At 34.1% G+C, this 22,167-nt stretch overlaps 1 protein-coding gene across 1 annotated transcript in view; it reads right to left on the bottom strand.

Moving 5' to 3' along the window:
- WDHD1 (WD repeat and HMG-box DNA binding protein 1) overlaps positions 1-22,167 on the bottom strand; it is a 77,464-nt gene that overhangs the window by 12,516 nt on the left and 42,781 nt on the right. Inside the window, exons 18-22 of the mRNA XM_044661978.1 lie at positions 9,626-9,825; positions 9,418-9,533; positions 8,467-8,529; positions 6,713-6,750; positions 5,408-5,575 (exon numbers count right to left, since the gene is read on the bottom strand). Coding sequence (XP_044517913.1) covers positions 5,408-5,575; positions 6,713-6,750; positions 8,467-8,529; positions 9,418-9,533; positions 9,626-9,825 — 585 coding nt within the window. The remainder of the gene's footprint in view (positions 1-5,407; positions 5,576-6,712; positions 6,751-8,466; positions 8,530-9,417; positions 9,534-9,625; positions 9,826-22,167) is intronic.

Here is a 22,167-nt window from a genome sequence, read left to right as displayed (position 1 = left end):
GGATGTGAAAAGATGTCAAACATGGTGGAGAGGGGGAGGGGAGCAGCTCCACCAGAGTCTCTCTGCCTTTCTTGTAATGAACTGGGGAAGGGTAGAGGGAGAGGGACAGTAGCTGAGTGCCCACAGAGAGCACTCTGAGTGCCATCTTTGGCACTTGTGCCATAGTTTGCCATCACTGGCCTAGGCCAAAGGAACATTTAGCAAATGCTACACAGAGAATAAACATTTGACTTGTGAGCAGTTAATAGAAATAGGTAAAAATTAATGGCACAATGGGCTTAGACTATACTGAGTAGTCCAGTCATAGAAAAATCCATTTTGTGTAGTTCTAAAACACCTCTTCAAATGTGGGCTAAAGAAGCATATCAAGAGAATCCCACTGACAACTAGGACTTGAACATAAAAACTTGTAAAGAACTTGTAGAAAAAAAGAATCACTGAATCAATTTATTTGTAAAAATGAAAGCCCAAGTGAAGGTCACACAATTTTATATAAAATCAATTTCAATACATGTATTAAAAAAGAGATTTTTTTTCCTTTTACAATGGTGGCCTTGATGGAAACATGAGTGATGAAGGGAGAGAATGGGCAAGAATCAATCCCAGGAAATGAAGATAGGCCCAGAGATCAAGAACATTCTAGACCTCAAAGAAAGTAAGCACATTTCATCATCAGTAACATTACAACAACCTGATTTAGCACCATTCAGTCAAGGAGCATTCATTATATGCCACCTACATGCCAAACACTGTGCCAGGCACTGAGAATAAGAAGAAAGGCAAAAATATAGTCCCTGCCCACAAGTAGCTCACATTCTAATGGGACACACAACATAAATAACTATGTATAGACAAGATCTGTAAAGAATAAAAGGAAGCTCATCTTAGAAGGACAAAACAAGTGTCATAAGGAACAGGGAAAGGCCTCCTACAGAAGGCAAGATTTGTGCGGAGTCTTGAAGGAAGCCAGGAAGTAAAAAGGTGAAGGGAGAACATTCCAAAAAAGACGAGTAATCAGTACAAAAGTATGGAGTTGGGAGACGGGGTATTAAGTTCAGGAGCAAGAATTAGACCAGTGAAGCAGGATCATAGAATATGTGGGGGCAGTAAGTTATGACAAATCTAAAAAGGTAGCATGGGTTCAGGTTTAAAAAATTTAACATGTTGCAAGAGTTGAAATCTGATCCTAGAGATAATGGGTAGTTTGGGGAATTTATTGAGCAGAGGGATGACTTGGCCATGCACACTGGGAAAATCACTGGCAATTTTCGTAGAGGGACAGAGTGAAATGGAGAGACTTGAAGCATGGAAACTAATTAGAAATCTACTAGATAGGGGCAGCTAGGTGGTCCAGTGGATTGAGAGCTAGGCTTAGAGTCTGGAGGTCCTGGGTTCAAATTTAAACCACAGACACTTCTTAGCTGTGTGGCCCTAAGCAAGTCATTTAACTCCCATTGCTTAAAACTTAAGGTTAAGGGTTAAAAAAAATAAGATTAAGTCTACTATACAAAAGCCACCCACCAATTCAAGACATCCAAAATAATTATATGAATAATAATAATGATAATAACTATGTAGAACTTTATGTAGAACTTTAAAATTTTCAAAGGATTTTATAGTCTCTTATTTTATCTTCACAATAGTGCTGAGAGGTAGGTATTTCATAGATGAGACTGAGGTGGTAGAAGTTAAGTGACTTGCCCAAGGTCACAAAGCTAATAGAAGTGCCTGAGGCTATGAAATAAGGTCTTCCTGAATGCAGATCCAGTGTTCTATCTACTGCACCACCCAGCTGCCAAAAGGCATATGTGATGCACTGGAGAAAAGTACCATTCTGTACTATAAATGTGAACAAGATGGCCATAGATATGTCAAGTATACTCATGAGGTGAATTATCACTTAGTTAAGAAGAAAATGATGCCCACAGGCCCAGGATCAAGAAACAAGCAATAGTATGAAGCCTAAGTAGTTATTAAGAATTGAAGCTACCTGATAAGAGATTTACTGAAAAATTTCAGTATTGATTGAATATTGAAGAAATTTAAATTAAACAAAGATTTGATCACCAGATAAAAAAGCCTAAATATAGTTTAGCAACTAGAGGAAAAAATGGAACATAAGTTAGAAGAAAGGCATATATGACATTCATATTATGCATTCAAAGAGACAGAATCTGAAACCATTACCTTAATACAAAAGAACTATAAAAAGCACCTCAATAGCTCAAATAGCAACTCATGAAAGCTGAAGCCTCGCTTTCTTAACAATTAGTCCAGAGAGATCCTACAGAGGGGGTCATTTTGTGTAAAGCAGACACTGTACATAGAAATTCTATGTACTTTTGCCTTGGACTAAGGAGGACTTGAGCCAGGAAAGAGAAGAGGGTCAAACTCAGAAGCAATACCTTTCCTACCTAGGACTTAATTGGTAGAGTCCTCAAGGACAAAAAGTGTTACATTTAACCATGATTATTGTTAGTGTTCTAATGTTGGCTTTTTCCTTGCATGTATTGTTAAAATGTGTAACACACACATACACACATTTTTAGGCGCTTATCTGTCAATGGATGCCTTGAATTATGATAAATTTATTTTATATGCTATGAATGTTGGTTAGATGTATCACAAATGCTTTTCTGACAACTCAGAAATTTTTAGCCATGAGGAAATATGTAAAAAACTGGATACAACAGGTTTTACCCACAGGGATAATAAATAGTGATGATTTTTTGAAGAAGGAATAGGAATCTTGAGAGACTGAGAATTTAAGTGTCATTCTAAAAAGTTCCAGAGAGAAAAGATCTAGAGAACCTCTTTCTTGATTGAGAGAGCTGTGGTAAACAAATGGTTTTCCAACTGAGAAGTCTATAATAGCAACAATGGTTAGAGATAGCCTTGGCAATGAGTTTTCTCATGGCTGATTTACTGTAAATAATATTTTATGTTTTTCTTTTGTTGTTTCTGTTAATAAGTTGCATAGCCAATAACCCTGTTCTTTATTTTAGCCTAGAAGAATAAGGGTGGGGAAAGGAAAAGAAAGATGACCAAATGCTTATAGGAAAATATTTATTTGCAGTTATTATAATTATAAATATAACTTGTTTAATAAATTGAGTAGGGTTCAGATGTAATTATTTAATGAAAATGTTACAATCAATATTTAAAGTAGAAACAGGGGGCAGCTGGATGGCTCAATGGATTGAGAGCCACGCCTAGAGACAGGAGGTCCTAGGTTCAAATCTGGACTCAGATACTTCCTAGCTGTGTGACCCTAAGCGAGTCACTTAAACCCATTGCCTACCCCCTACTACTCTTCTGCCTTGGAACCAATACACAGTATTGATTCTAAGACAGAAATAAAGTAGAAACATCAGAACATCTCCCTTGATTACCTTGGAACCCGGGATGAACATGAGAATAATGATCATATCAAGACTGGCAAAAATAATAAAAGAGGAAAATGGCCATTTTTAGAAAGGGTATGGGAAGGGCAACTAGGTAGCTCAGTGGTAGAGAACCAGGCCTAAGACATGAGAAGTCCTGGGCTCAAATCTGGCCTCAGACACTTCCTAGCACTGTCAGTTAACCTCAATTGCCTAATAACCCTTACCATTCCTCTGCCTTGGAACCAATACTTCATATTGATTCTATGATGGAAGTTTGGGTTTAAAGAATTAAAAAAATGAAAGGATATGAGAAGATAGGTACACTACTGTACTATTAGAAGAGCTCTGAATCATTCCAAAAGTGCTGAAAAACAATTTGGAACAATAACCTAAAATCCTTTAAAATGTTCATATTCTTTAACTTGACACCACAAAGAAATCAAAGAAGGATAAAATCCATGTGTATAAAAATGTTTATATCAGGACTTTCTGTTTTAGCAAAGATGTGGAAATAAAGTGGTTACTGATGGACTGTGGTATATAATGGAATACTATTACCCTGTAAGAGCTGACAAATATAACAGATTCAGAAAAGCCTCTGAACATTTACATGAACTCATGAAGAATGAAGTGGGCAAAACCAGAACAATTTACATAAAGACTACCAAAACATAAAGGAAAACAGTTCAGAGAGACTTCAAATCTCTGAATCAATACAGTGACCAGTCAGGACTTCAGAAGGTTGATGATGAAGTACTCTTTCCCAACTCTTGGCTGAGAGATGATGGACAAAAGGTGTAGATAAATTTACACACAAAGCCAATCTGATGATTTGTTTTACTTGATGACTTCATGGTTATGAGAAAAGGCTTCTAAATGAGGCACAGGGGAAGGGAATTAATAGGTAATAAAAGTGAAACAAAAAAAGAAAATGATATCAATAAAACATGGAAAAAATACACAGAAGAAAGCAGAAGGCAGTACAGACAGGTTAGCAGTTATTTTACTGCAATAGTGTTAAATTTCATATATAGCTATTATAATTGTATGAAGTCTCTTTTCCTCTTTATCCATTTTATTTGATGTTGATTTTGCCTCTTACTATAAATAGTTATAGTTGTACTGAGTCAGGCTGATTCTGATATGGTTTCTACAACAGTAAATAGTAAGTTACCTGTATTTAAAAATTTTTTTTATTTTAGGGTTTTTTAAAGTTGTTTTTTAATGCTTGCAATATTTAGTACCTTCTTGAAACATGAACATATACAGGTATGAGTATGTAGAAACCTTTCACCATTTTTCTAACCTGAGCCTTATTATCAAATACACTTTTTGTCATCCTCCCCTAAAACAATTCACTTTCTTATATAAGTCACTAAGTATCAAGTATTTGTTGACTTGGGTTGGAGTTTATTATCAAATTCTTCATAGAATTTCCCTAACTCTATCTTCTTCAACAGATGTTCTTATCTTCATGGTGGTATTTGTACTTATGAGTGTCATAAAATTAAGTGACAACGGGCCCCATGGAAATATATTTCATATTGCCTTTGAGTACATGATGAATTATTTGACCATAGTAAGCCATGAAACAAAGAAAAACTAAAAACGGCCTTCAACTTCCATGAATATATAGCTACACCCTTCATTGAAGATCATAACCCTCTTAGACTTTAAATGGATAATTTTTATCACTTGTTTCAGTCATGTCCTACTTACTGTTACCCACAAAAATAAACAAACAAAAAAAAACTATCCCCTTGTGGTGAATTTTTGGTGATGAGACCCTCTGACTAGTCACTGGACCAAAGATAATCTATTGCTGGGCCCACCTTACAGTTTGGTTAGACCTATCAGAGCTTACATGCTAATGATATAGCCTTCAAAAGTCCCAGATTTCCCCCCTCATCATGATGATGTATTAAGAGTTGGAGGGTGGTGGAATCACTAATCAAATTTAAAACAAGGCAAAAAAAGGTAAGATGTTGCTATATAAATGATAATGGCAATGGAAATAATACCTGTTTAGACTTCAGTTTTGGAATCAGAGGCTTCAAAACGAGGGATTTTTCCTTATTTGCAGTTCGATTAGGCACAGTAGACTTCTTGGATAATTTCTTCATATTGTCTAAAATGTTACTTGAAGTTGAATTTACTGAAATAGTTGGTTCTTTTGAACTGGTTGATAACTAAACAAAACACATTGTTAAAATTTCACAATCAAAAAATACTTTTCCTTTCAAATTTCAATAAAAATCTTTTAGGAAATCGTATCTTTAGAAATAAAATTAATGATGAATATAGTTGGCAAAGCCTAAATTCAAAAATATGTCCACTTCAAATCCACCTGGCCCCAAGTGACCAAATCACTACATATGAAGGCTATTGAAAATCATTATTATTCCTTATGGCATAGATTAGCAAATCTAAAAACTTCTTGCCAAAGTGAATTAGTTTTGTTCTTTCTCTTCTTCTTACAACCATTTAGAGTCATTAAAAACTCTAATTTTAAAAGACTCTAAATGCCAAGCTATTTCTGATTTTGATAAGCAATATAAACAAAACAAAATCCTGTAGAAAACCAAATTCACAGTATGTGAATGTATTTTCAAAAGGATTGTTTTGTTTATATCAAAACAGATCAAAACTTATCAAAAATCAGAAATATCTTGGTATTCATGCTCCTAATAGTCCTATTTTATTTATTTATTTATTAAGCCCTTAACTTCTGTGTATTGGCTCTTAGGTGGAAGAGTGGTAAGGGTAGGCAATGGGGATCAAGTGACTTGCCCAGGGTCACAAAGCTAGGAAGTGTCTGAGGCCAGATTTGAACCTAGGACCTCCCGTCTCTAGGCCTGGCTCTCAATCCACTGAGCTACCCAGCTGCCCTAATAGTCCTATTTTAAAAGTGAAATGACATACTGCAGTTTTTAAAGACCCTTGTAAAATTTAAATTAATATCCAATAGCTCCAAGTATTATATTTTATAAGATTTATTAGTAATCACTTGAAGTAGAAGAAATATAAGAACAAAAGTAAAAGCTTGAGTAAAGCCAGGTGAGTAAAATTCTCCTGCCTGGCCCTCATCCAACCACCACAGCCCCATTCCCAGGAGCTGCGAGCAAGGGCAGAGCTACACGAAACTTCTATCTTCCCTATGTTAGTTACATTACATATATACGTAACTGGGATGCTGGGAGAGAGTCTCTGGGGAGCAAAATTCTAATTACACACCCTAATAGTCCTTTAATTCATTTTGAGCACATCTGATGATTTCTCCCAAACATATTAAAGTACAGAAAATATATTACTTGAAAAATTCTTACCTTAAAAGGATTCACTCGTCCTTGGCTGCTAGATGTAACTATATCATTTGCAATAAGGAGGGAAAAAAATCACCTCTCAATTATATGTTTTCTTTACAATGAAATATTTTATCTAAAAATCACAAATTATATTTATTTTATTTTGTTTTAAACCTATATTTTGTGTCTTAGCATTAATTCCAAGATAAAAGAATGGCAAGGGCTAGGTAAATGGGTAAGTGCCTTGCCCAGAGTTACAGAGTTAGGAAGTATCTTAGTCCAGATTTGAATCCTGGTCCTCCAGTCTCCCAAGTGTGATAAAAAATTATCACACCAATACCATCTCCAAGCTATTAATACATAGGTTTATTGAGAAGAGGCCAAGACCAGAGACCCTAAGCCTTAAGAGACAGCCTTTTTTATGCACAGAAATCTGATGACAGTGACAGAAAATACAGTCAAAATTAAAAAAGGACAGATGCAAAAATCTTTCACATAGGCAGGTCCTAACCAATGACACAAGTGCTGAATAAGTTAGAAAGTACAAAAATAATCACTATGGGTGGTAGCCTATGTCTATTATTATGGCTGACCTTTCCAAGGATCTGCAATAAAGGATCAGGGTCTAAGTGTTTTCTACTGACAATTATTGTGTAATACTAGGACCCAAGAGTTGGATGACTGATATTTGCACCCAAGAGCAGCCCTCCACCTCCTTTCTGTCTTGTCATACACCCCCCCCCCCCCAAGAAGGTTTCCACCTTCCTACTGACTGTCTCATATTTACATGCAGCAGGGTGTGGTGAACTTGGTAGGAACTTTTCGGTTATAGGCTTAAGCTCAAAATGCCTGTCAGCAAGATCTGATACTACCCTAAGCTGTATTTTTCTTAGCTAATGCTTATAATTCATATAAAGCAAACCATATTATTTGTGTTATAATCCTGAAGGCTAATGCTATAATAATCATAAAGGGGGTAGGGCGTTTCACACTCACACGAGTCACTATGCTACATAGCTGTCCCTATTTCCTACATATAAATTCAAAAAGTTGTTTTAAAAGAGGTTTATGGTAGGCTTAAGATAATTTTACAGAGCAGCAGCAAATTTTTCTTTAAAAAGACTATGAGAAATATGTCTTTGGCTTTCCTGTCTAAAGCAAGAAGCCTGACCATCTAGAATTTCTTCAGATAAAAAAATGAATCCTACTTAAACTTCTGCTGATTTAAAGAACTATTTCATACTTAGGGGGAAAAAAGGAAAAATACTCTCCTTAGCTTTCTTATCAAACAGAAATCCATAAGCTTTAACTCCAGGAATAAAGAAAGGGCTAGAAGCTGTAGAAGAATAGGTCAATAAAGCAGACTGATGCTAAGAAAGACAAGACCAAGAAGCATTTACATTTTAAATAGCAGGTTAAATTTAAGGTTTGCAAATTTGCCCTTTTATTTTCTGTTTTAACTCCTATGTTTCCTTTTGGAAAAAAGAGGAAGGGGGAAAAATAATGAAGCGTCATATGCTTATTCCAAGAGTCACTAAGACAGGAGAAAAGTTGGGAATCTATAACTCTTTTCAAAGTATTCTAAGAAAGAAATAAATAAAATGAAAAAATAGTAATCAGGACACCAAAAAAAGCAAGTCCTAGGCTCAAAAGTAGAAGAAAACAGGGCATAAATACTTAGCCCAGGTCCAAGAATTCATCAGGTTTTAACATTAGAAAGAAGTTTCATACATTCTCTATCTCCCCACTTCAAACCCAAAGGAAAAACTTAAAACTCTCACCTGATTTGATTGCTGACCCATCAGCTGAATTTCCATTTTTACAAAATGGATTCTGTTCTATGAAGCAATTAAAATTAAGAGTATTGGTTAAATTTTAGCATTAAGTTCCACTACCAACAAAAATATCAATAAATTACTGATCCTCTTTCCTCCTCACAGAAATTAGCTTCCCTTTATCACAACCTGGAAAGCATTTTGGCCTTCTATTTTTTTTTTAAAGCTCATGTCATATTCTACTGTTCATTGAAATTATTTTATTGTTTATTTGTTACTTTACCCTATGAGACCATAAGTTCCATTACAGCAAACTCATTTTTTAATTCATTGGACCACAAGGTTTTTAAGCTGAGATCTTTTGAGATCTTCTAGAATTGAGATCTTTTTCTTTCTTCTGAGGCAAAACAAAAGACATAGTTGTTGTCCTTTGTACTCAAAGAGGGACAAAATGACATTACTATGGCAGCGTCAATATATAGTGTGACTGACTGTGGCTGATCAAATCAGTATGAGTTTGGAGGGCTCTTCCACAGATCTGGAACAAATAACCCATATGAATATTTTGGGATGGCGATGTTAAAGACATGTGCACATTTCATTCTTCTTTTGAGCTACTGCAGTTTTGCTCAAAGAGCACCACACTCTATGATTATTGAATGAATTAAAATGGAGGGGGAGGGCATCTTTTTCAAATGCAACATTTATTTAACCTGAAACTCATAAGCTACAACTTACCAGAAGAAATCAAGAACTATTTTAGAAAATTATTATTATGCCACTACCCTATTTAATATATATTCCCACTTTTTGTCTTCATGCTATTCTATTGCCAAAAACTTCCTGTTGTGTTGTATAGAACATAAAAACTTCTTCATAAAAAATACTATGAACTTGCAATATATATGTCAAATAAGAAAATAAAACTCATTGTTCTCAAATGTATCTTACTATTCTTTTGTAGATCTGTTTTTTCTTCTATTTCATCATCTTCTTCACTGTCCTCAGTATTATTTTCTTCAGCTTTATGATTTACGACCACAGGTTGGCTCCATTCTGTAGTACTACTGTAATTAAAAGGGAATGATGGTAATTCATAATAAACCTCAACATAACATTCAGAAAAAAACGAACACTATTACCAAAAATTTAGTTTTACCTAGTATTCAGCTTACTTCTGAAATCTTCCTCTTCCTCCTTTAATATTGCTGCCTTTTCTACTGCCAACTCACTAAGCCGTTGGGCTAATATCAATCTCCTTGAGCGAGAAGCATATTTAATAGCTAAATTTACAGCATTTTGAGTCATAAGTTCAGCAAGTTCTACACAACGAAACTCTCGATCCAGTTTACAAGAAAGCTAAACCAAGGAGGAAAAAATACAGACATTTTAATCTCTGATCAGGAAAGGAAAAGAAATTTCTATTAAAAATGAGACTTGATACTCTTTGTAGTGGCAAAAAACTGGAAAACAAGGGTATGCCCTTCAATTGGGGAATGGCTGAACAAACTGTGATATAGGCTGGTGATGGAATACTATTGTGCTCAAAGGAATAATGATCTGGAGGAATTCCATGTGAACTGGAACAACCTCCAGAAATTGATGCAGAGTGAAAAAAGCAGAACCAGGAGAACATTATATACAGAGACTGATACACTGTGGTAAAATTGAACGTAATGGACTAGCAGCAATACAATGATCCAGAACAATTCTGAGGGACTTATGAGAAAAAACGCTATCCACATTCAAAGGAAGAACTGTGGGAACAGAAACACAGAAGAAAAACAACTGCTTGAACACATGGGATGATGGGGATATGATTTGAGATGTAAGCTCTAAACGACCACTCCAGTACAACTATCAATAATATAAGCCTTGATCAATGACACATGTAAAACCCAGTGGAAATGCATACTGGGTATGGGTGGGGAGGGTGGTTTGGGGGGGAGAGAAAGAACATGAATCATGGAACCATGGAAAAATTTTCTAAAAAATAAAAAAATGAGACGAGTCTGCTTTTAAAAATAAACAAAGGATGCCCAGGAGGAATCAATATTTTAAAGAAAGTACCCATAATCATTCTTTCATTCTTCTCCATCTCCATTCCTGACTCTCTTGCCCTCTTTCTCCACCATCTCCTCAAATGGATGGCTTCTCTCTTTCCTTCCATTTTTCAGTTTCTAAGTGTTATATTCCTCCATTAGAGTGAAATCTCTTTGAGGACAGGGATTCTTTCTATTTGCATTCTCAGTGCTTTAGTACATACTAAATGCACAAAATTACTGACTTCTTATAGCAAAGATGAAAACCTTTATCAAACCAGAAAAAACAAAACTGAGAAGATATGACGGAGAATTTAGGTAAAAGTAACCTGGCATGATTAAATGAGCTACTGAGATTGAAAAATGATAAGCGGGTAAAAGAACACCAAGTATTACCATTTCTAAGGACATTTTAAAAGTTTTTGGTCTGACTTTGCCTATGATCACATAGCTAGTACATGGCAGGATTTGAATCTAAATCTTCCTGATTTTAATATAATTTCTCTACCTACCATGCCTCTATAAATAAGGTACGTTAGTTAATACCAAGAAATAAAATCATGTGAAGTTAAGGATCAAACTGGAAAAAGAAAAACAAATGAAAAATAGAAAAGCTGTAGAAAAATTTTCTATATTAAACTTTTTTTCCAAAAATGACACATTTGGACTATAAATCCCAATCCCTAAGGTGATAAAAAAGACATGGCCTTTAAAAAAAGAAAAAAGAGATAGAAAGAGCAATTAGACCAAATATACATGGAGTAGTCCTAGGCTGAAAAATAACAATTGAGTTACTCAAAGTATCTCAAAGAAAGGAGATTACTGAAGTGCTGAAAAAAATAATTAAGTTCATTATTACCCTCAAAATGACTCTTAGAATTTTAAAAAATTGTTGTGTCATTTGCCTATTTTTCTACTTCTAAAAATGCTTACCAAAATAATCTACACACACACACACACACACACACACACACACACACACACACGTACTTCTGGAAAAATATATGAGTAGAAATGAAGCAGGCTTTCAAAAACAATATTCTAAAGCAACCATCTTTATTATACCACTGTAGTTTACTATTTGTTGACTATAAAAAGTATCTAATTTGTTGAAGCAAAAATTAAGCAGTACTTCCCTTGAAAAAGATATCTCTGGATGCCCTTCGATTAGAGAATGGCTGAACAAATTGTGTTATCTGCTGGTGATGGAATACTATTGTGCTCAAAGGAATAATGAAATGGAGGAATTCCATGTGAACTGGAATGACCTCCAGGAATTGATGCAGAGTGAAAGGAGCAGATCCAGGACAACATTGTACACAGAGACTGATACACTGTGGTACAATCAAACATAACGGACTTCTCTACTATCAGCAATGCAAGAATCCAAAGCAAGGCTGAGGGACTTATGAGAAAGAAAACTAGCCACATTCAGAGGAAAAACTGTAAGAGGAGAAACACAGAAGAAAAACAACTGCTTGAACACATGGGCTGATGGGGATATTATTGGGGATGTAGACACTAAATGATAACTCTAGTCCAACTATCAATAATATGGAATTAGGTCTTAATCAATGATACATGTAAAACCCAGTGGAATTGTACGTCGGTTAAGGGGGGTTAGGGGGAGAGGGAAAGAACATGAAACATGTAACTATGGGAAAATATTCAAAAGAAAAAGTTAAAAAAGAAAAAAGAAAAAGATATCTCTGATAGACATGTCAAAAGTATACAATATTCCTTAAATGACATATAATTTTGCTTGATTTAATGCTGATTACTAATATTGAAGGAGACATAAAACCAGGATGTATAAATTTTTTTAAAATTAATTTCCAGGTACTTAGCCTCTCCCTCCCCTCCCTCATCAAAGAAGGTAGCATGCAGATGTGTATATATAAATTATGTCTTTCATGTCTCCATTTTTCAATTGGAGGTAAACATTCAGAAGTTATTCAAATACTAAGTCTGTAGCTATATATAATGTTCAGTTGTTCTTCCTGTTCCACTCTTTATTATTTCATGTAGTTCTTTCCAAAAATGTATTGTTTCTTACAGCACAAAAGTATTCCATCATAATCACACACCAAAATTTATTTAGCCATTGCCCAAATTGATGGATATCCCATTAGATTAAAATGGGAGTTGGTCCTTAGATTTTTATAAAATTTATTAGGGTTATTTGGATAGGTAGAATAAGAGAGAGAGAGAGAGAGAGAGAGAGAGAAGGGGCCCTAATCTAACTTTTTCACGTGGCTCCCCCAGCAGACTCAGGCAGAGCACCAGAGACAGAGAGAGCATGAACTTCCTGGTTAGCCCTTTTTATAACCTCCTGGCTCCCTTTCTCCTGTCCTAACCTCCAGGTCAAGTTTGGGTTCACGCCAGATTAATAGGTAGTTGACAGAAGATGATGTCACCTGTGCAACCCCAAGGAGGGGAGAGTAAATTTCCTTCACACACCCCCTGATTTCTGGTTCTCTGCCAGAAGCAATGAGAGCTTCTATAAATATTTTGGAACAGAGAGGTTCTTTTCCTTTTTCCCTGATCTCCTGGGGAAATAGGCTCAGCAATAATATTGCTCAAAAATAATATTGCTGAGTCTAAGGATATTTAGAGTTCTCTGAGCATAATTTCAAACTGCTCTTCAAAATGGTTGAATCAGTTCATAGTTCATAGTGCACACTAATTCCCTCCAAACATTTGTCATTTTGCAATTTTGTCATTTTCACCAATCTGATGGGTGTGAGATGATACATCAGAATTGTTTTGGTTTGCCTTTCCCTAATCAGTTGTTATTTAGAGGATTTTTTTCTTATATTATATGTGGCTTTGATTTCTTCATCCAAAAACTGACCGTTCATATGTTTCAGAAACATAAAATTGGAGGATAGCAATTATTCCCATAAATTTGACAAAATTCTCTATATATTTGATATGAGACCTCTATCTGAAAGACTGTCTACAAAAAATTTACCCCTGATTTTCTGCTTTCCTTTTAATCTTGGCAACATTTATTTTATTTGTGCAAAAACATTTTAATTTAATGCACTCAAAATTACCCATTTTACATCTCACAGTGCTCTCCATCTTATTGACATAAATTCCTCTTATCCATGAATCTGATAGGTAATATGTTGTTTGTTCTTCTAATTTGATTATATCTCCTTATGTCTAAATCTTGTATCCATTTTGATCTTATCTTAGTGAATGGTATAAGATATTGATCTACACCTAGTTTCTGCCAAACTTTCCAAATATCCCAGCAATTTTCATCAAATAGTTCTTATCCTAAGCTTGGATCTATACTTTTGTCAAATACAAAATTATTATATCTTTTACTACTATTGGTTGTATGTCTGTTCTGTTCCACTGATCTAACTTCCTATTTCCTAGCCAAGATCTGATAGTTTTGACAATTAGTACTTTATAATAGAGTTTAAAATGTGGTCCTGCTAAACTTCCTTCTTTTACTTTTCCCCCCATCATTTCATTTGATTGTCTTGGTCTTTTGCTTTTGCCAGTGAATTTTATTATTTTTTTTCTAGCTCAGTAAGACACTTTTTTAGTAATCTGATTGGGATGGCATTGAATAAGTAGATTTGTTTAGGTAGGATGGTCCATGAACAATTACTATTTCTCCAGTTATTTAGACCTAACTTTATTTTTGTAAAAAGTATTCCATAATTAGTTTGTATAGTTCCTGGGTTTATTTTGGCAGTCTTACTGCCAGGTATTTTATTCCATCTGTGGTTATTTTAAATGTATTATCTTGTAATCTCTTCTTACAGACTTTATTAGTAAAATTTATATAAAAATGCTGATGATTTATGAGGGTTTTTTTTCAATCCTGCTGCTTTACTAAAATTATTGATAGTTTCAACTAACTTTTAAGTTGAATCTCTAAGATTTTCCACATATACCAGCATATCATCTACAAGAAGATAGTCTTATTACCTCTTTGCCCATTGTGATTTCTTCATTTTTTTCCTTCTCTTATACTTTGCTAGTGTTTCTAATACTATGTTAAATAATATACTAGTAACAGACATCCTTGTTTCATTCCTGAAGGAAGGCTTTTAGCTTATCCCCATTACAAATAATACCTGCTGATGGTTTGAAGTAGAGGCTTCATATCACCTTAAGAAAAATTCCATTTAAGTCTTCCAGTGTTTTTAATAAGATTTAGTGTTGTATTTTATCAAAGGCTTTTTTCTGCCTTTCTACTGATATAATCATATGATTTTTATTAACTTTGCTATTATTTTAGTACAATTATGTTGATAGTTTTCCTTATATTAACCACCCTTGCATTCCTGATATAAATGTTGTTTGATCACAATGTATATAATCTTTGTGATGTATTGCTGTGGTCTCCTAGCTAGTATTTTATTTAGGCTTTTTGCATTCTTATTCACTAATGAAATTGGTCTGTAATTTTCTTTCTCTGTTTTTGCTCTTTCTGGTTTAGGTGTTAGTACCATATTTGTTTTGTAAAAGTAGTTCGGTAAAACTCCTTCTTTATCTATTTCAAATAATTTATTTAATATGAAAATTAGTTATCTTTAAATGTTTAGTAGAATTCACTTGTGAATCCATCAGTTCTTGATTTCTTTTTTAGGAAGTTCTTTTACGGCCTATTCAATTCCTTTTTCTAAAATAGGTTTATTTAGATATTCTATTTTCTCCTCTGATAAACTTATTTTTGTAAGTATTTTTCTTTTTCACTTAAATTGTTAAATATGTTGGCATATAACTGCACAAAATAACTCCTAATAATTGCTTTAATTTCATCTTCATTGGTGGTATATTCAACCTTTCCATCTTTAATGCTAGTGATATGGCTTTTTTCTCTTTTTAAAAACATAATATTAACAATGGTTTATTTATTTTGTTGATTTTTTTTATAAAACCAACTCCTAGATTTATTTATTAATTCAATAGTTTTCTTACATTCAATTTTGTTGATTTTGCCTTTAATTTTTAGTATTTCTAATTTGGTGTTTAGTTGGGGATTTTTAATTTGTTCTTTTTCTATTTTTTTAAAATTGCATTCCTAATCCATTGATCTGTTCTTTCTCTATTTTATTAATATAAGCACTTAGAGATATAAATTTTCCTCTAATTGTGATGTGTTTCATCTCACAGGTTTTAGTATGTTGTCTCATTATTAACATTCTCTTTATGACCTGTTCATTAATCCACTCTTTCTTTAAAATTAAGTTACTATGTCTACAATTAATTTTTACTTTTTGTTTCCAAGGCCCCTTACTACATACCTACCATTTTTATTACGTTGTGGTCTGAAAAGGATACATTTGATATTTCTGCTTTTCTACATTTAACTATGTTTTTGTGCTCTAATAGATGGTCAGTTTTTTTAAAGGTACCATATATCACTCATTTCTATTCCCATTCAATTCAGGTATCTGATGATATTTGACAGTGCCCTCCCCATTCTGGGAATAGAGCCCAATTTTTAATATAAAATTAAAAGTCAAAAAATAGTAAGGAAAAATAAGCAAATGACAAAAAAAGAACTTGGCCACAGGAAAGATCATGACACAAACTAAGAAGAAGACAATAATGCCAAAATAGCCACAAAGCCTTAAAGGAAAAAAATGAGAATTAGACACAAATCCAATAAGAATTCCTGGAAAGTTGTGAACTGATCCAACCATTCTGGAGGTCAATTTAGAGTTATGCCCAAAGGGCTATAAAATAATGCATACTTTTTGATCCAGTAATACCACTACTAGGTCTGTATCCTAAAGAAATTTTTCAAAAAGAGGAAAAGACCTACTTGTACAAAAATATTGATAGCTGCTCTTTTTGTGGTGGCGAAGAATTGAAAATTAAAGGGATGTCCCTCAATTGGGGAATGGCTGAACAAATTGTGGTATATGACAGTAATGGAATACTATTGTGCTGTAAGAAATGATGAACAGGATGATTCTAAAAAAACCTGCAAAGACCTTCATGGACTGATACAAAGTGAAGTAAGCAAAACCAGGAAAACATTGCACATGGTAACAGCAATGTTATAGAATAAATAATTGTGACAGACTTAGCTATTGTTGGTAATACAGTAATTGAGGACAATTCTGAGGGTCTTATGACAAAGAATGCTATCCACCTCCAGAGAAAGAACTGTTGAAGTCAGAATACAGATGAAAATACATGATTTTTTCAATTGTTTATTTGGGTTTATATTTTGGGGTTTTGGTTTTGTAAGATTACTCACAAAAATGAACAATATGTAAATATAATTTCCATGATAATACATATATCATGCAAATCAAATTGCCTGCCATCACTGGGAGGGAGAAGAGAAGGTAGGGAGATAATTTCCATCATACAACTTAGGAAAATCTGTGTGGAAAATTGTTATTACATGCAATTGGTAAATATGTGTGTGTATATATAAAACACATATATAAATTAATTTTTAAAAATAGCTCCTGAAAGAGTTTTAAAAGGATTTTAAAATCAAATGATAGGTAGAAGAAAAATACAGAAAAGAAATGAGATAGTGTAGCAAGAATTATAAAAAGAGAATCAACAATTTGGTCCAAGAAGCACCAAAAAAATACTGAAGAAAAAAAATCTTTAAAAAGAGGTACAATCCAGCCATTCCATTGCTGGGTTTGTACCCCAAAGAGATCATAGGGGAAAAGATTTGTACAAAAATATTTATAGCCACACTCTTTGTGGTGGCAAAAAACTGGAAAATGAGGGTTTTCAATTGGGGAATGGTTGAACAAAATTTGGTATCTGCTGGTGATGGAATACTACTGTGCTCAAAGGAATAATAAACTGGAGGAATTCCATGTGAACTGGAATGACCTCCAGGAATTGATGCAGAGTGAAAGGAACAGTCAGAAGAACATTATACACAGAGACTGATACACTGTGGTAAAATCAAAAGTAATAGACTTCTGTACTAGCAGCAATGTAATGATCCAGAACAATTCTGAGGGACTTATGAGAAAGAATACAATCCACATTCAGAGGAAAAACTACAGGAGTGGAAATACAGAAGAAAAACAACTGCTTGAACACATGGGTTGATGCGGACATGATTTAGGATGTATACAATAAACGACCACCCCAGTGCAACTATCAATAATATGGAAATAGGTCTTGATCAATGGCACATGTTAAAACCAGTGGAAATGCGCATTGGTTATGGGAGTCTGAGGGGGTGGGAGGGGTAAGAACATGAATTAGGTAACCATGAAAAAATTTTCTAAAAAATAAAAATTAAAAGTCATAAAAGAGAAAAATAAATTAAAAAAAAATAAAAAGAGGTACAAAAATTTATTAAAGAAAAGAATTTCTTAAAAAGTTTAAATTGGTCATATGGAACAAGCCATACAAAAATTCATTGAAGAAAACTACTAAAGAGAAGAATTCACCAAATGGAAAAGGAGGTAAAAAAGCTGGCTGAAAAAATAATTCCTTAAAAATGAGAATTGGACAAGTAGAAACTAATGATGCCATTAGACAGCAAGAAAAAAATAAAACAATGTCAAAAGAAAGCAAAAATAAGAGAAAATGTGAAATATCTCACTGGAAAAGCAATGGATCTGGAAAACATTGAGGAAAGATAACTTAAGAAGTATTCAACTGTCTTAAAAGTCATGATTTAAAAAAAAAAAAAAAAAGGCCTAGCCACCATCTGTCAAGAAATTATCAAGGAAAACTGTCCTGATATCCTAGAACCAGAAGATAAACTAGAAATTGAAAGAATCTGACAATCACCTCCTGAAAGAGATCCCCAAAAGAAAACTCTCAGAAATATTATAGTTCCCAAGTTGAGGTAAAAATAGTGTAAGCTATCAGAAAGAGAAGTTCAAATATCATGGAGCCATGGTCAGGATCACAATAGATTCCTAGGAAACCAAGAATTACCTACTCAGCAAAATTGAGTGTAATCTTTCAGAGGAAAAAATGGATATTTGGTAAAATAGAAGGCTTTCAAGCACATCCAATGAAAAGACTAAAGTTAAATTGAAAATCTAATGAACACAAGACTCAAGATAAGCATAAAAAGGTAAACATGAAAGAGAAATCATACATGGCTTAATGTGGTTAAACTATTTACATCTGTATGAGAATATGACACTAGTAACTCCTAAGAACTTCATCACTGTTAATAGGGATATAGAAGGACTATATACATAGATGAAGGGCATGAGTGCAAGTTGACTATGATGAGATTATCTTTAAAAAAATAAGTGAGGTTAAAAGAATTATGTCCTGATAAAAGGAAAAAGAAAAAGAAAGAATGGGTAAAATTATCTCACATCAAAAGTGTGTGAAGGGAAGACTCTCTCAGGATCTTACCTGTGTCCCTATGCTCCTAGTTACATCATATAGTGCAAATTATGTGACTGAGTTTGAACCAGATGTGACTGAAGCTGGCCCAAAAGGGAGAGGGAGATAGAAAAAGGTTCAAGGGGGCATCTGGGTAGCTCAGTGCATTGAGAGCCAGGCCTAGAGATGGGAGGTCCTAGGTTCAAATCTGACCTCAGACACTTCCCAGCTGTGTGACCCTGGGCAAGTCACTTGACCTCCATTGCCTACCCTTACCACTCTTCTGCCTTGGAGCCGATACACAGTATTGACTCCAAGATGGAAGGTAAGGTTTATATTTAAAAAAAAAAAAGTTTCGAGAAAAAGAAGTAGGGTCTCTTGATAGCTGGTGAGCGTATGAGGGGAATAGGGTCTTCAGGGGCCAGGCTATGTGGTAGTTTAGGTTAGGCCATTTTACTTTTATCCTTTTACCTAATTCTGATCTTTACCTATTTTAAATTTAAATTGTAAATTTTGTAAATATTGTAAATTTAATAAACTATATTAAAATTCCAAGGACCAGGGTCCTAATTTTAATTCTTATAATAGGAATATAAGAAAGAGTTTTTACAGAGGAGGAGACAATGGAAGGGAACAACCCTTGAACCTCACACTTGTAAAAGGGAATTCTTAATCCCTTCTTCTAACTTAACTGGGGAAAGAGCTGGCTGGCTCAGTGGACAGAGACCCAAAGATAAGAGGTTCTGTTACCATGGAGACCAGCCCACAGTTAAAAGAAATAGAAACTGCTCTCAGAGAAGATGTGATGTAAGAACGACAGTTGGACAGTGAGAGGTAAAGGCAAGGGGAAGTGTGAGAAAGGGCTTTCACTCTAAGTTTTCCTGAGGGCAGGGTGCTGCTGGCAGTTGCTGGTGACAGTTGGATGCTGTAAAATCTGATTAAAGGCCAGTGTGTGTGTTGGTCCATTGTTTAGTGAGTTAGGGGGGAAAAAAGTATGTGTGTCTATATATATATAAATAGAGTAGGTTCACCATTTACACCCCCATAACAAAATGATAGTTTTCAGGTAGTTTATAGGTTGATATAAGATTTAGGTAGTTTTTAGGTAGTACTAGGGTAGATAGTTAAATATCTCTCTCTTTCCTATCTTTCCATATTTACTATTTTTTCTCAATTAAAACAAAAATTTGTTAAACTGTTTTCCTATCTTTGTCAAGCTCCTAATTTTAACCCCTATACACTCATCAGAATTTTCTCAAAGAGGTAAAATATACACATGCAGTTGGGTATAAAAATCTTAGTTAACAGGAGAGTAGGATGGGAAGGAGACAAGAGAAGGCGGAGGGTGATGGAATGGAGATTGGTCAGAAGCAAAACAGATATTTGAGAAGGGATATGGTGAAAGGAAAGAGAAGGAAGACAAATAGGATAGGAGGAAATACATAGTCGATAATCAGAAGTAGGAATGTGAGTACAGAGAGCAGAATGGTTTAGAAACTAGAATGCTATAATATGCTGTTTACAAGAAATAGACTTAAAGCATAAAAATATACACAGAATAAAAATAAGAGGCTGGAACAGAATCTATTATGCTTCATCTGAGGTTAAAAAAAGGGAATGGTAGCAATCAAGATTTCAGATAATGTAAAAGCAAAAATAGAACTTAGGAGCTGCTGGGTGGCTCAATGGATTGAGAGCCAGGCCTAGAGAAGGGAGGTCCTAAGTTCAAATCTGGCCTCAGACACTTCCTAGCTGTGTGACCCTGGGCAACTCACTTAACCCCCATTGCCATAATGCAATAAAAACTGCATTCAATAAAGAGCCATGGAAACATAGATTAAAAACTAATGGAAGGTGGGGGGGAGGGGGGGGGAGTAGCTGGATGGCTCAGGATTTTAAAATTTTTTAATTGGAAGTTAGATAATCCAATTGTAAAGAAAGAGTGGAGTGGATCAAAGAAGGAATCATAGAAATAATAATTTCATTCAAGAGAATGACAACATTGAGACAAATATCGAAATTTATGGAATATAGTCAAAGCAGCGCTCAGGGGAAATTGTATATCTCTAAAACACTTAAAGCAAAAAAATAGAGAAAGAGCAGATCAATGAATTCGGCATGAAACTAAAATAACTAGAAAAAGTATAAATTTTAAAATCTCCAACTAAACACCTAAATGGAAATCCTGAAAATCCAAGGAAAGATTAATAAAACTGAAATTAAGAAAACCATGAACTAATAAAACTAGGAGTTGGTTTTATGAAATTTTAAAAAACTAACAAAATAAACTATTTTTTTGATTTGACTTAAGAAAAAGAATGAGGGAAATCAAATTACCAGTATCAAAAATTAAAACAGTGAATGCATCACCACCAACAGTGAAATTAAAACAACTAGTAGGAGCTGTTTGCCCAATATGCCCATACATCTAACAACCTAAATGAAATGTGTGAATATTTATAAAAAGACAAATTGTCCAGATTAACAGAAGGAGAATGAGACACTTAAGCATATCTTAGAAAAAGAAATTGAACAAGCCAGAAAATATCCCCAGGAGAAGGTTGATTCACAAGCAAATGATACCAAACATTTAAATAATAATTGATCCCAATACTCTGTAAACTATTTGGAAAAATCAGTAAAAGAAGGATTCTACACCAAATTCCTTTTATAAACATAAGTGCTAATACCCAAACCAGGAAGAACAAAAACAGAAAAAGAAAATCACAGACTAATTTCCCTAATAAATATTCATACAAAAAAATTTAAAGAAAATACTAATAAGATTACAGCAATATTTCACAAAGATCATACACTATGACCAAGTGAGATTTCTACCATGAATGCAGAAGTAGGTCAGTATTAGGAAAATTATCAGCATAATTGACCACATTGATAACAAAACCAAAAGAAAAAAACATGATTATCTCAATAGATTCAGAAAAAGCTTTTGACAAAATACAACACTCATTTTATTAAAAAGACTAAAGAACATGGAAATAAATGGCGCTTTCCTTAAAATGATAAGCACTATCTATTTAAAACAATCAGTAAGCATTATCTACAATGGGAACAAGCTTTCTGAATCTTCCTAGTGATATTTCTCATCCTTGGCAGTCACAAATAAACATCTGCTTGTTCCAGGAGTGGCTCTGGGGTTTCCATTACTGAAATAAAGTGAAGGAAAACAAACAAACAAACAAAAAAAACTTCCCAGTAAAATCAGGGTTGAAACAAGAATGCCCATTATCACCATTATCATCCAATATTGTACTAGAAATGCTAACTATAGCAATAAGAGAAGAAAAATTAGTTGAAGGAATTAGAATGGGCAATGAAGAAA

The sequence above is a fragment of the Gracilinanus agilis genome, chromosome 2 (assembly GCF_016433145.1).
Source record: "Gracilinanus agilis isolate LMUSP501 chromosome 2, AgileGrace, whole genome shotgun sequence".
Lineage (NCBI taxonomy): Eukaryota > Metazoa > Chordata > Mammalia > Didelphimorphia > Didelphidae > Gracilinanus > Gracilinanus agilis.
The sequence above is the reverse complement of the archived record's forward strand: the minus strand, read 5'-3'. Positions and strand labels throughout refer to the sequence as shown.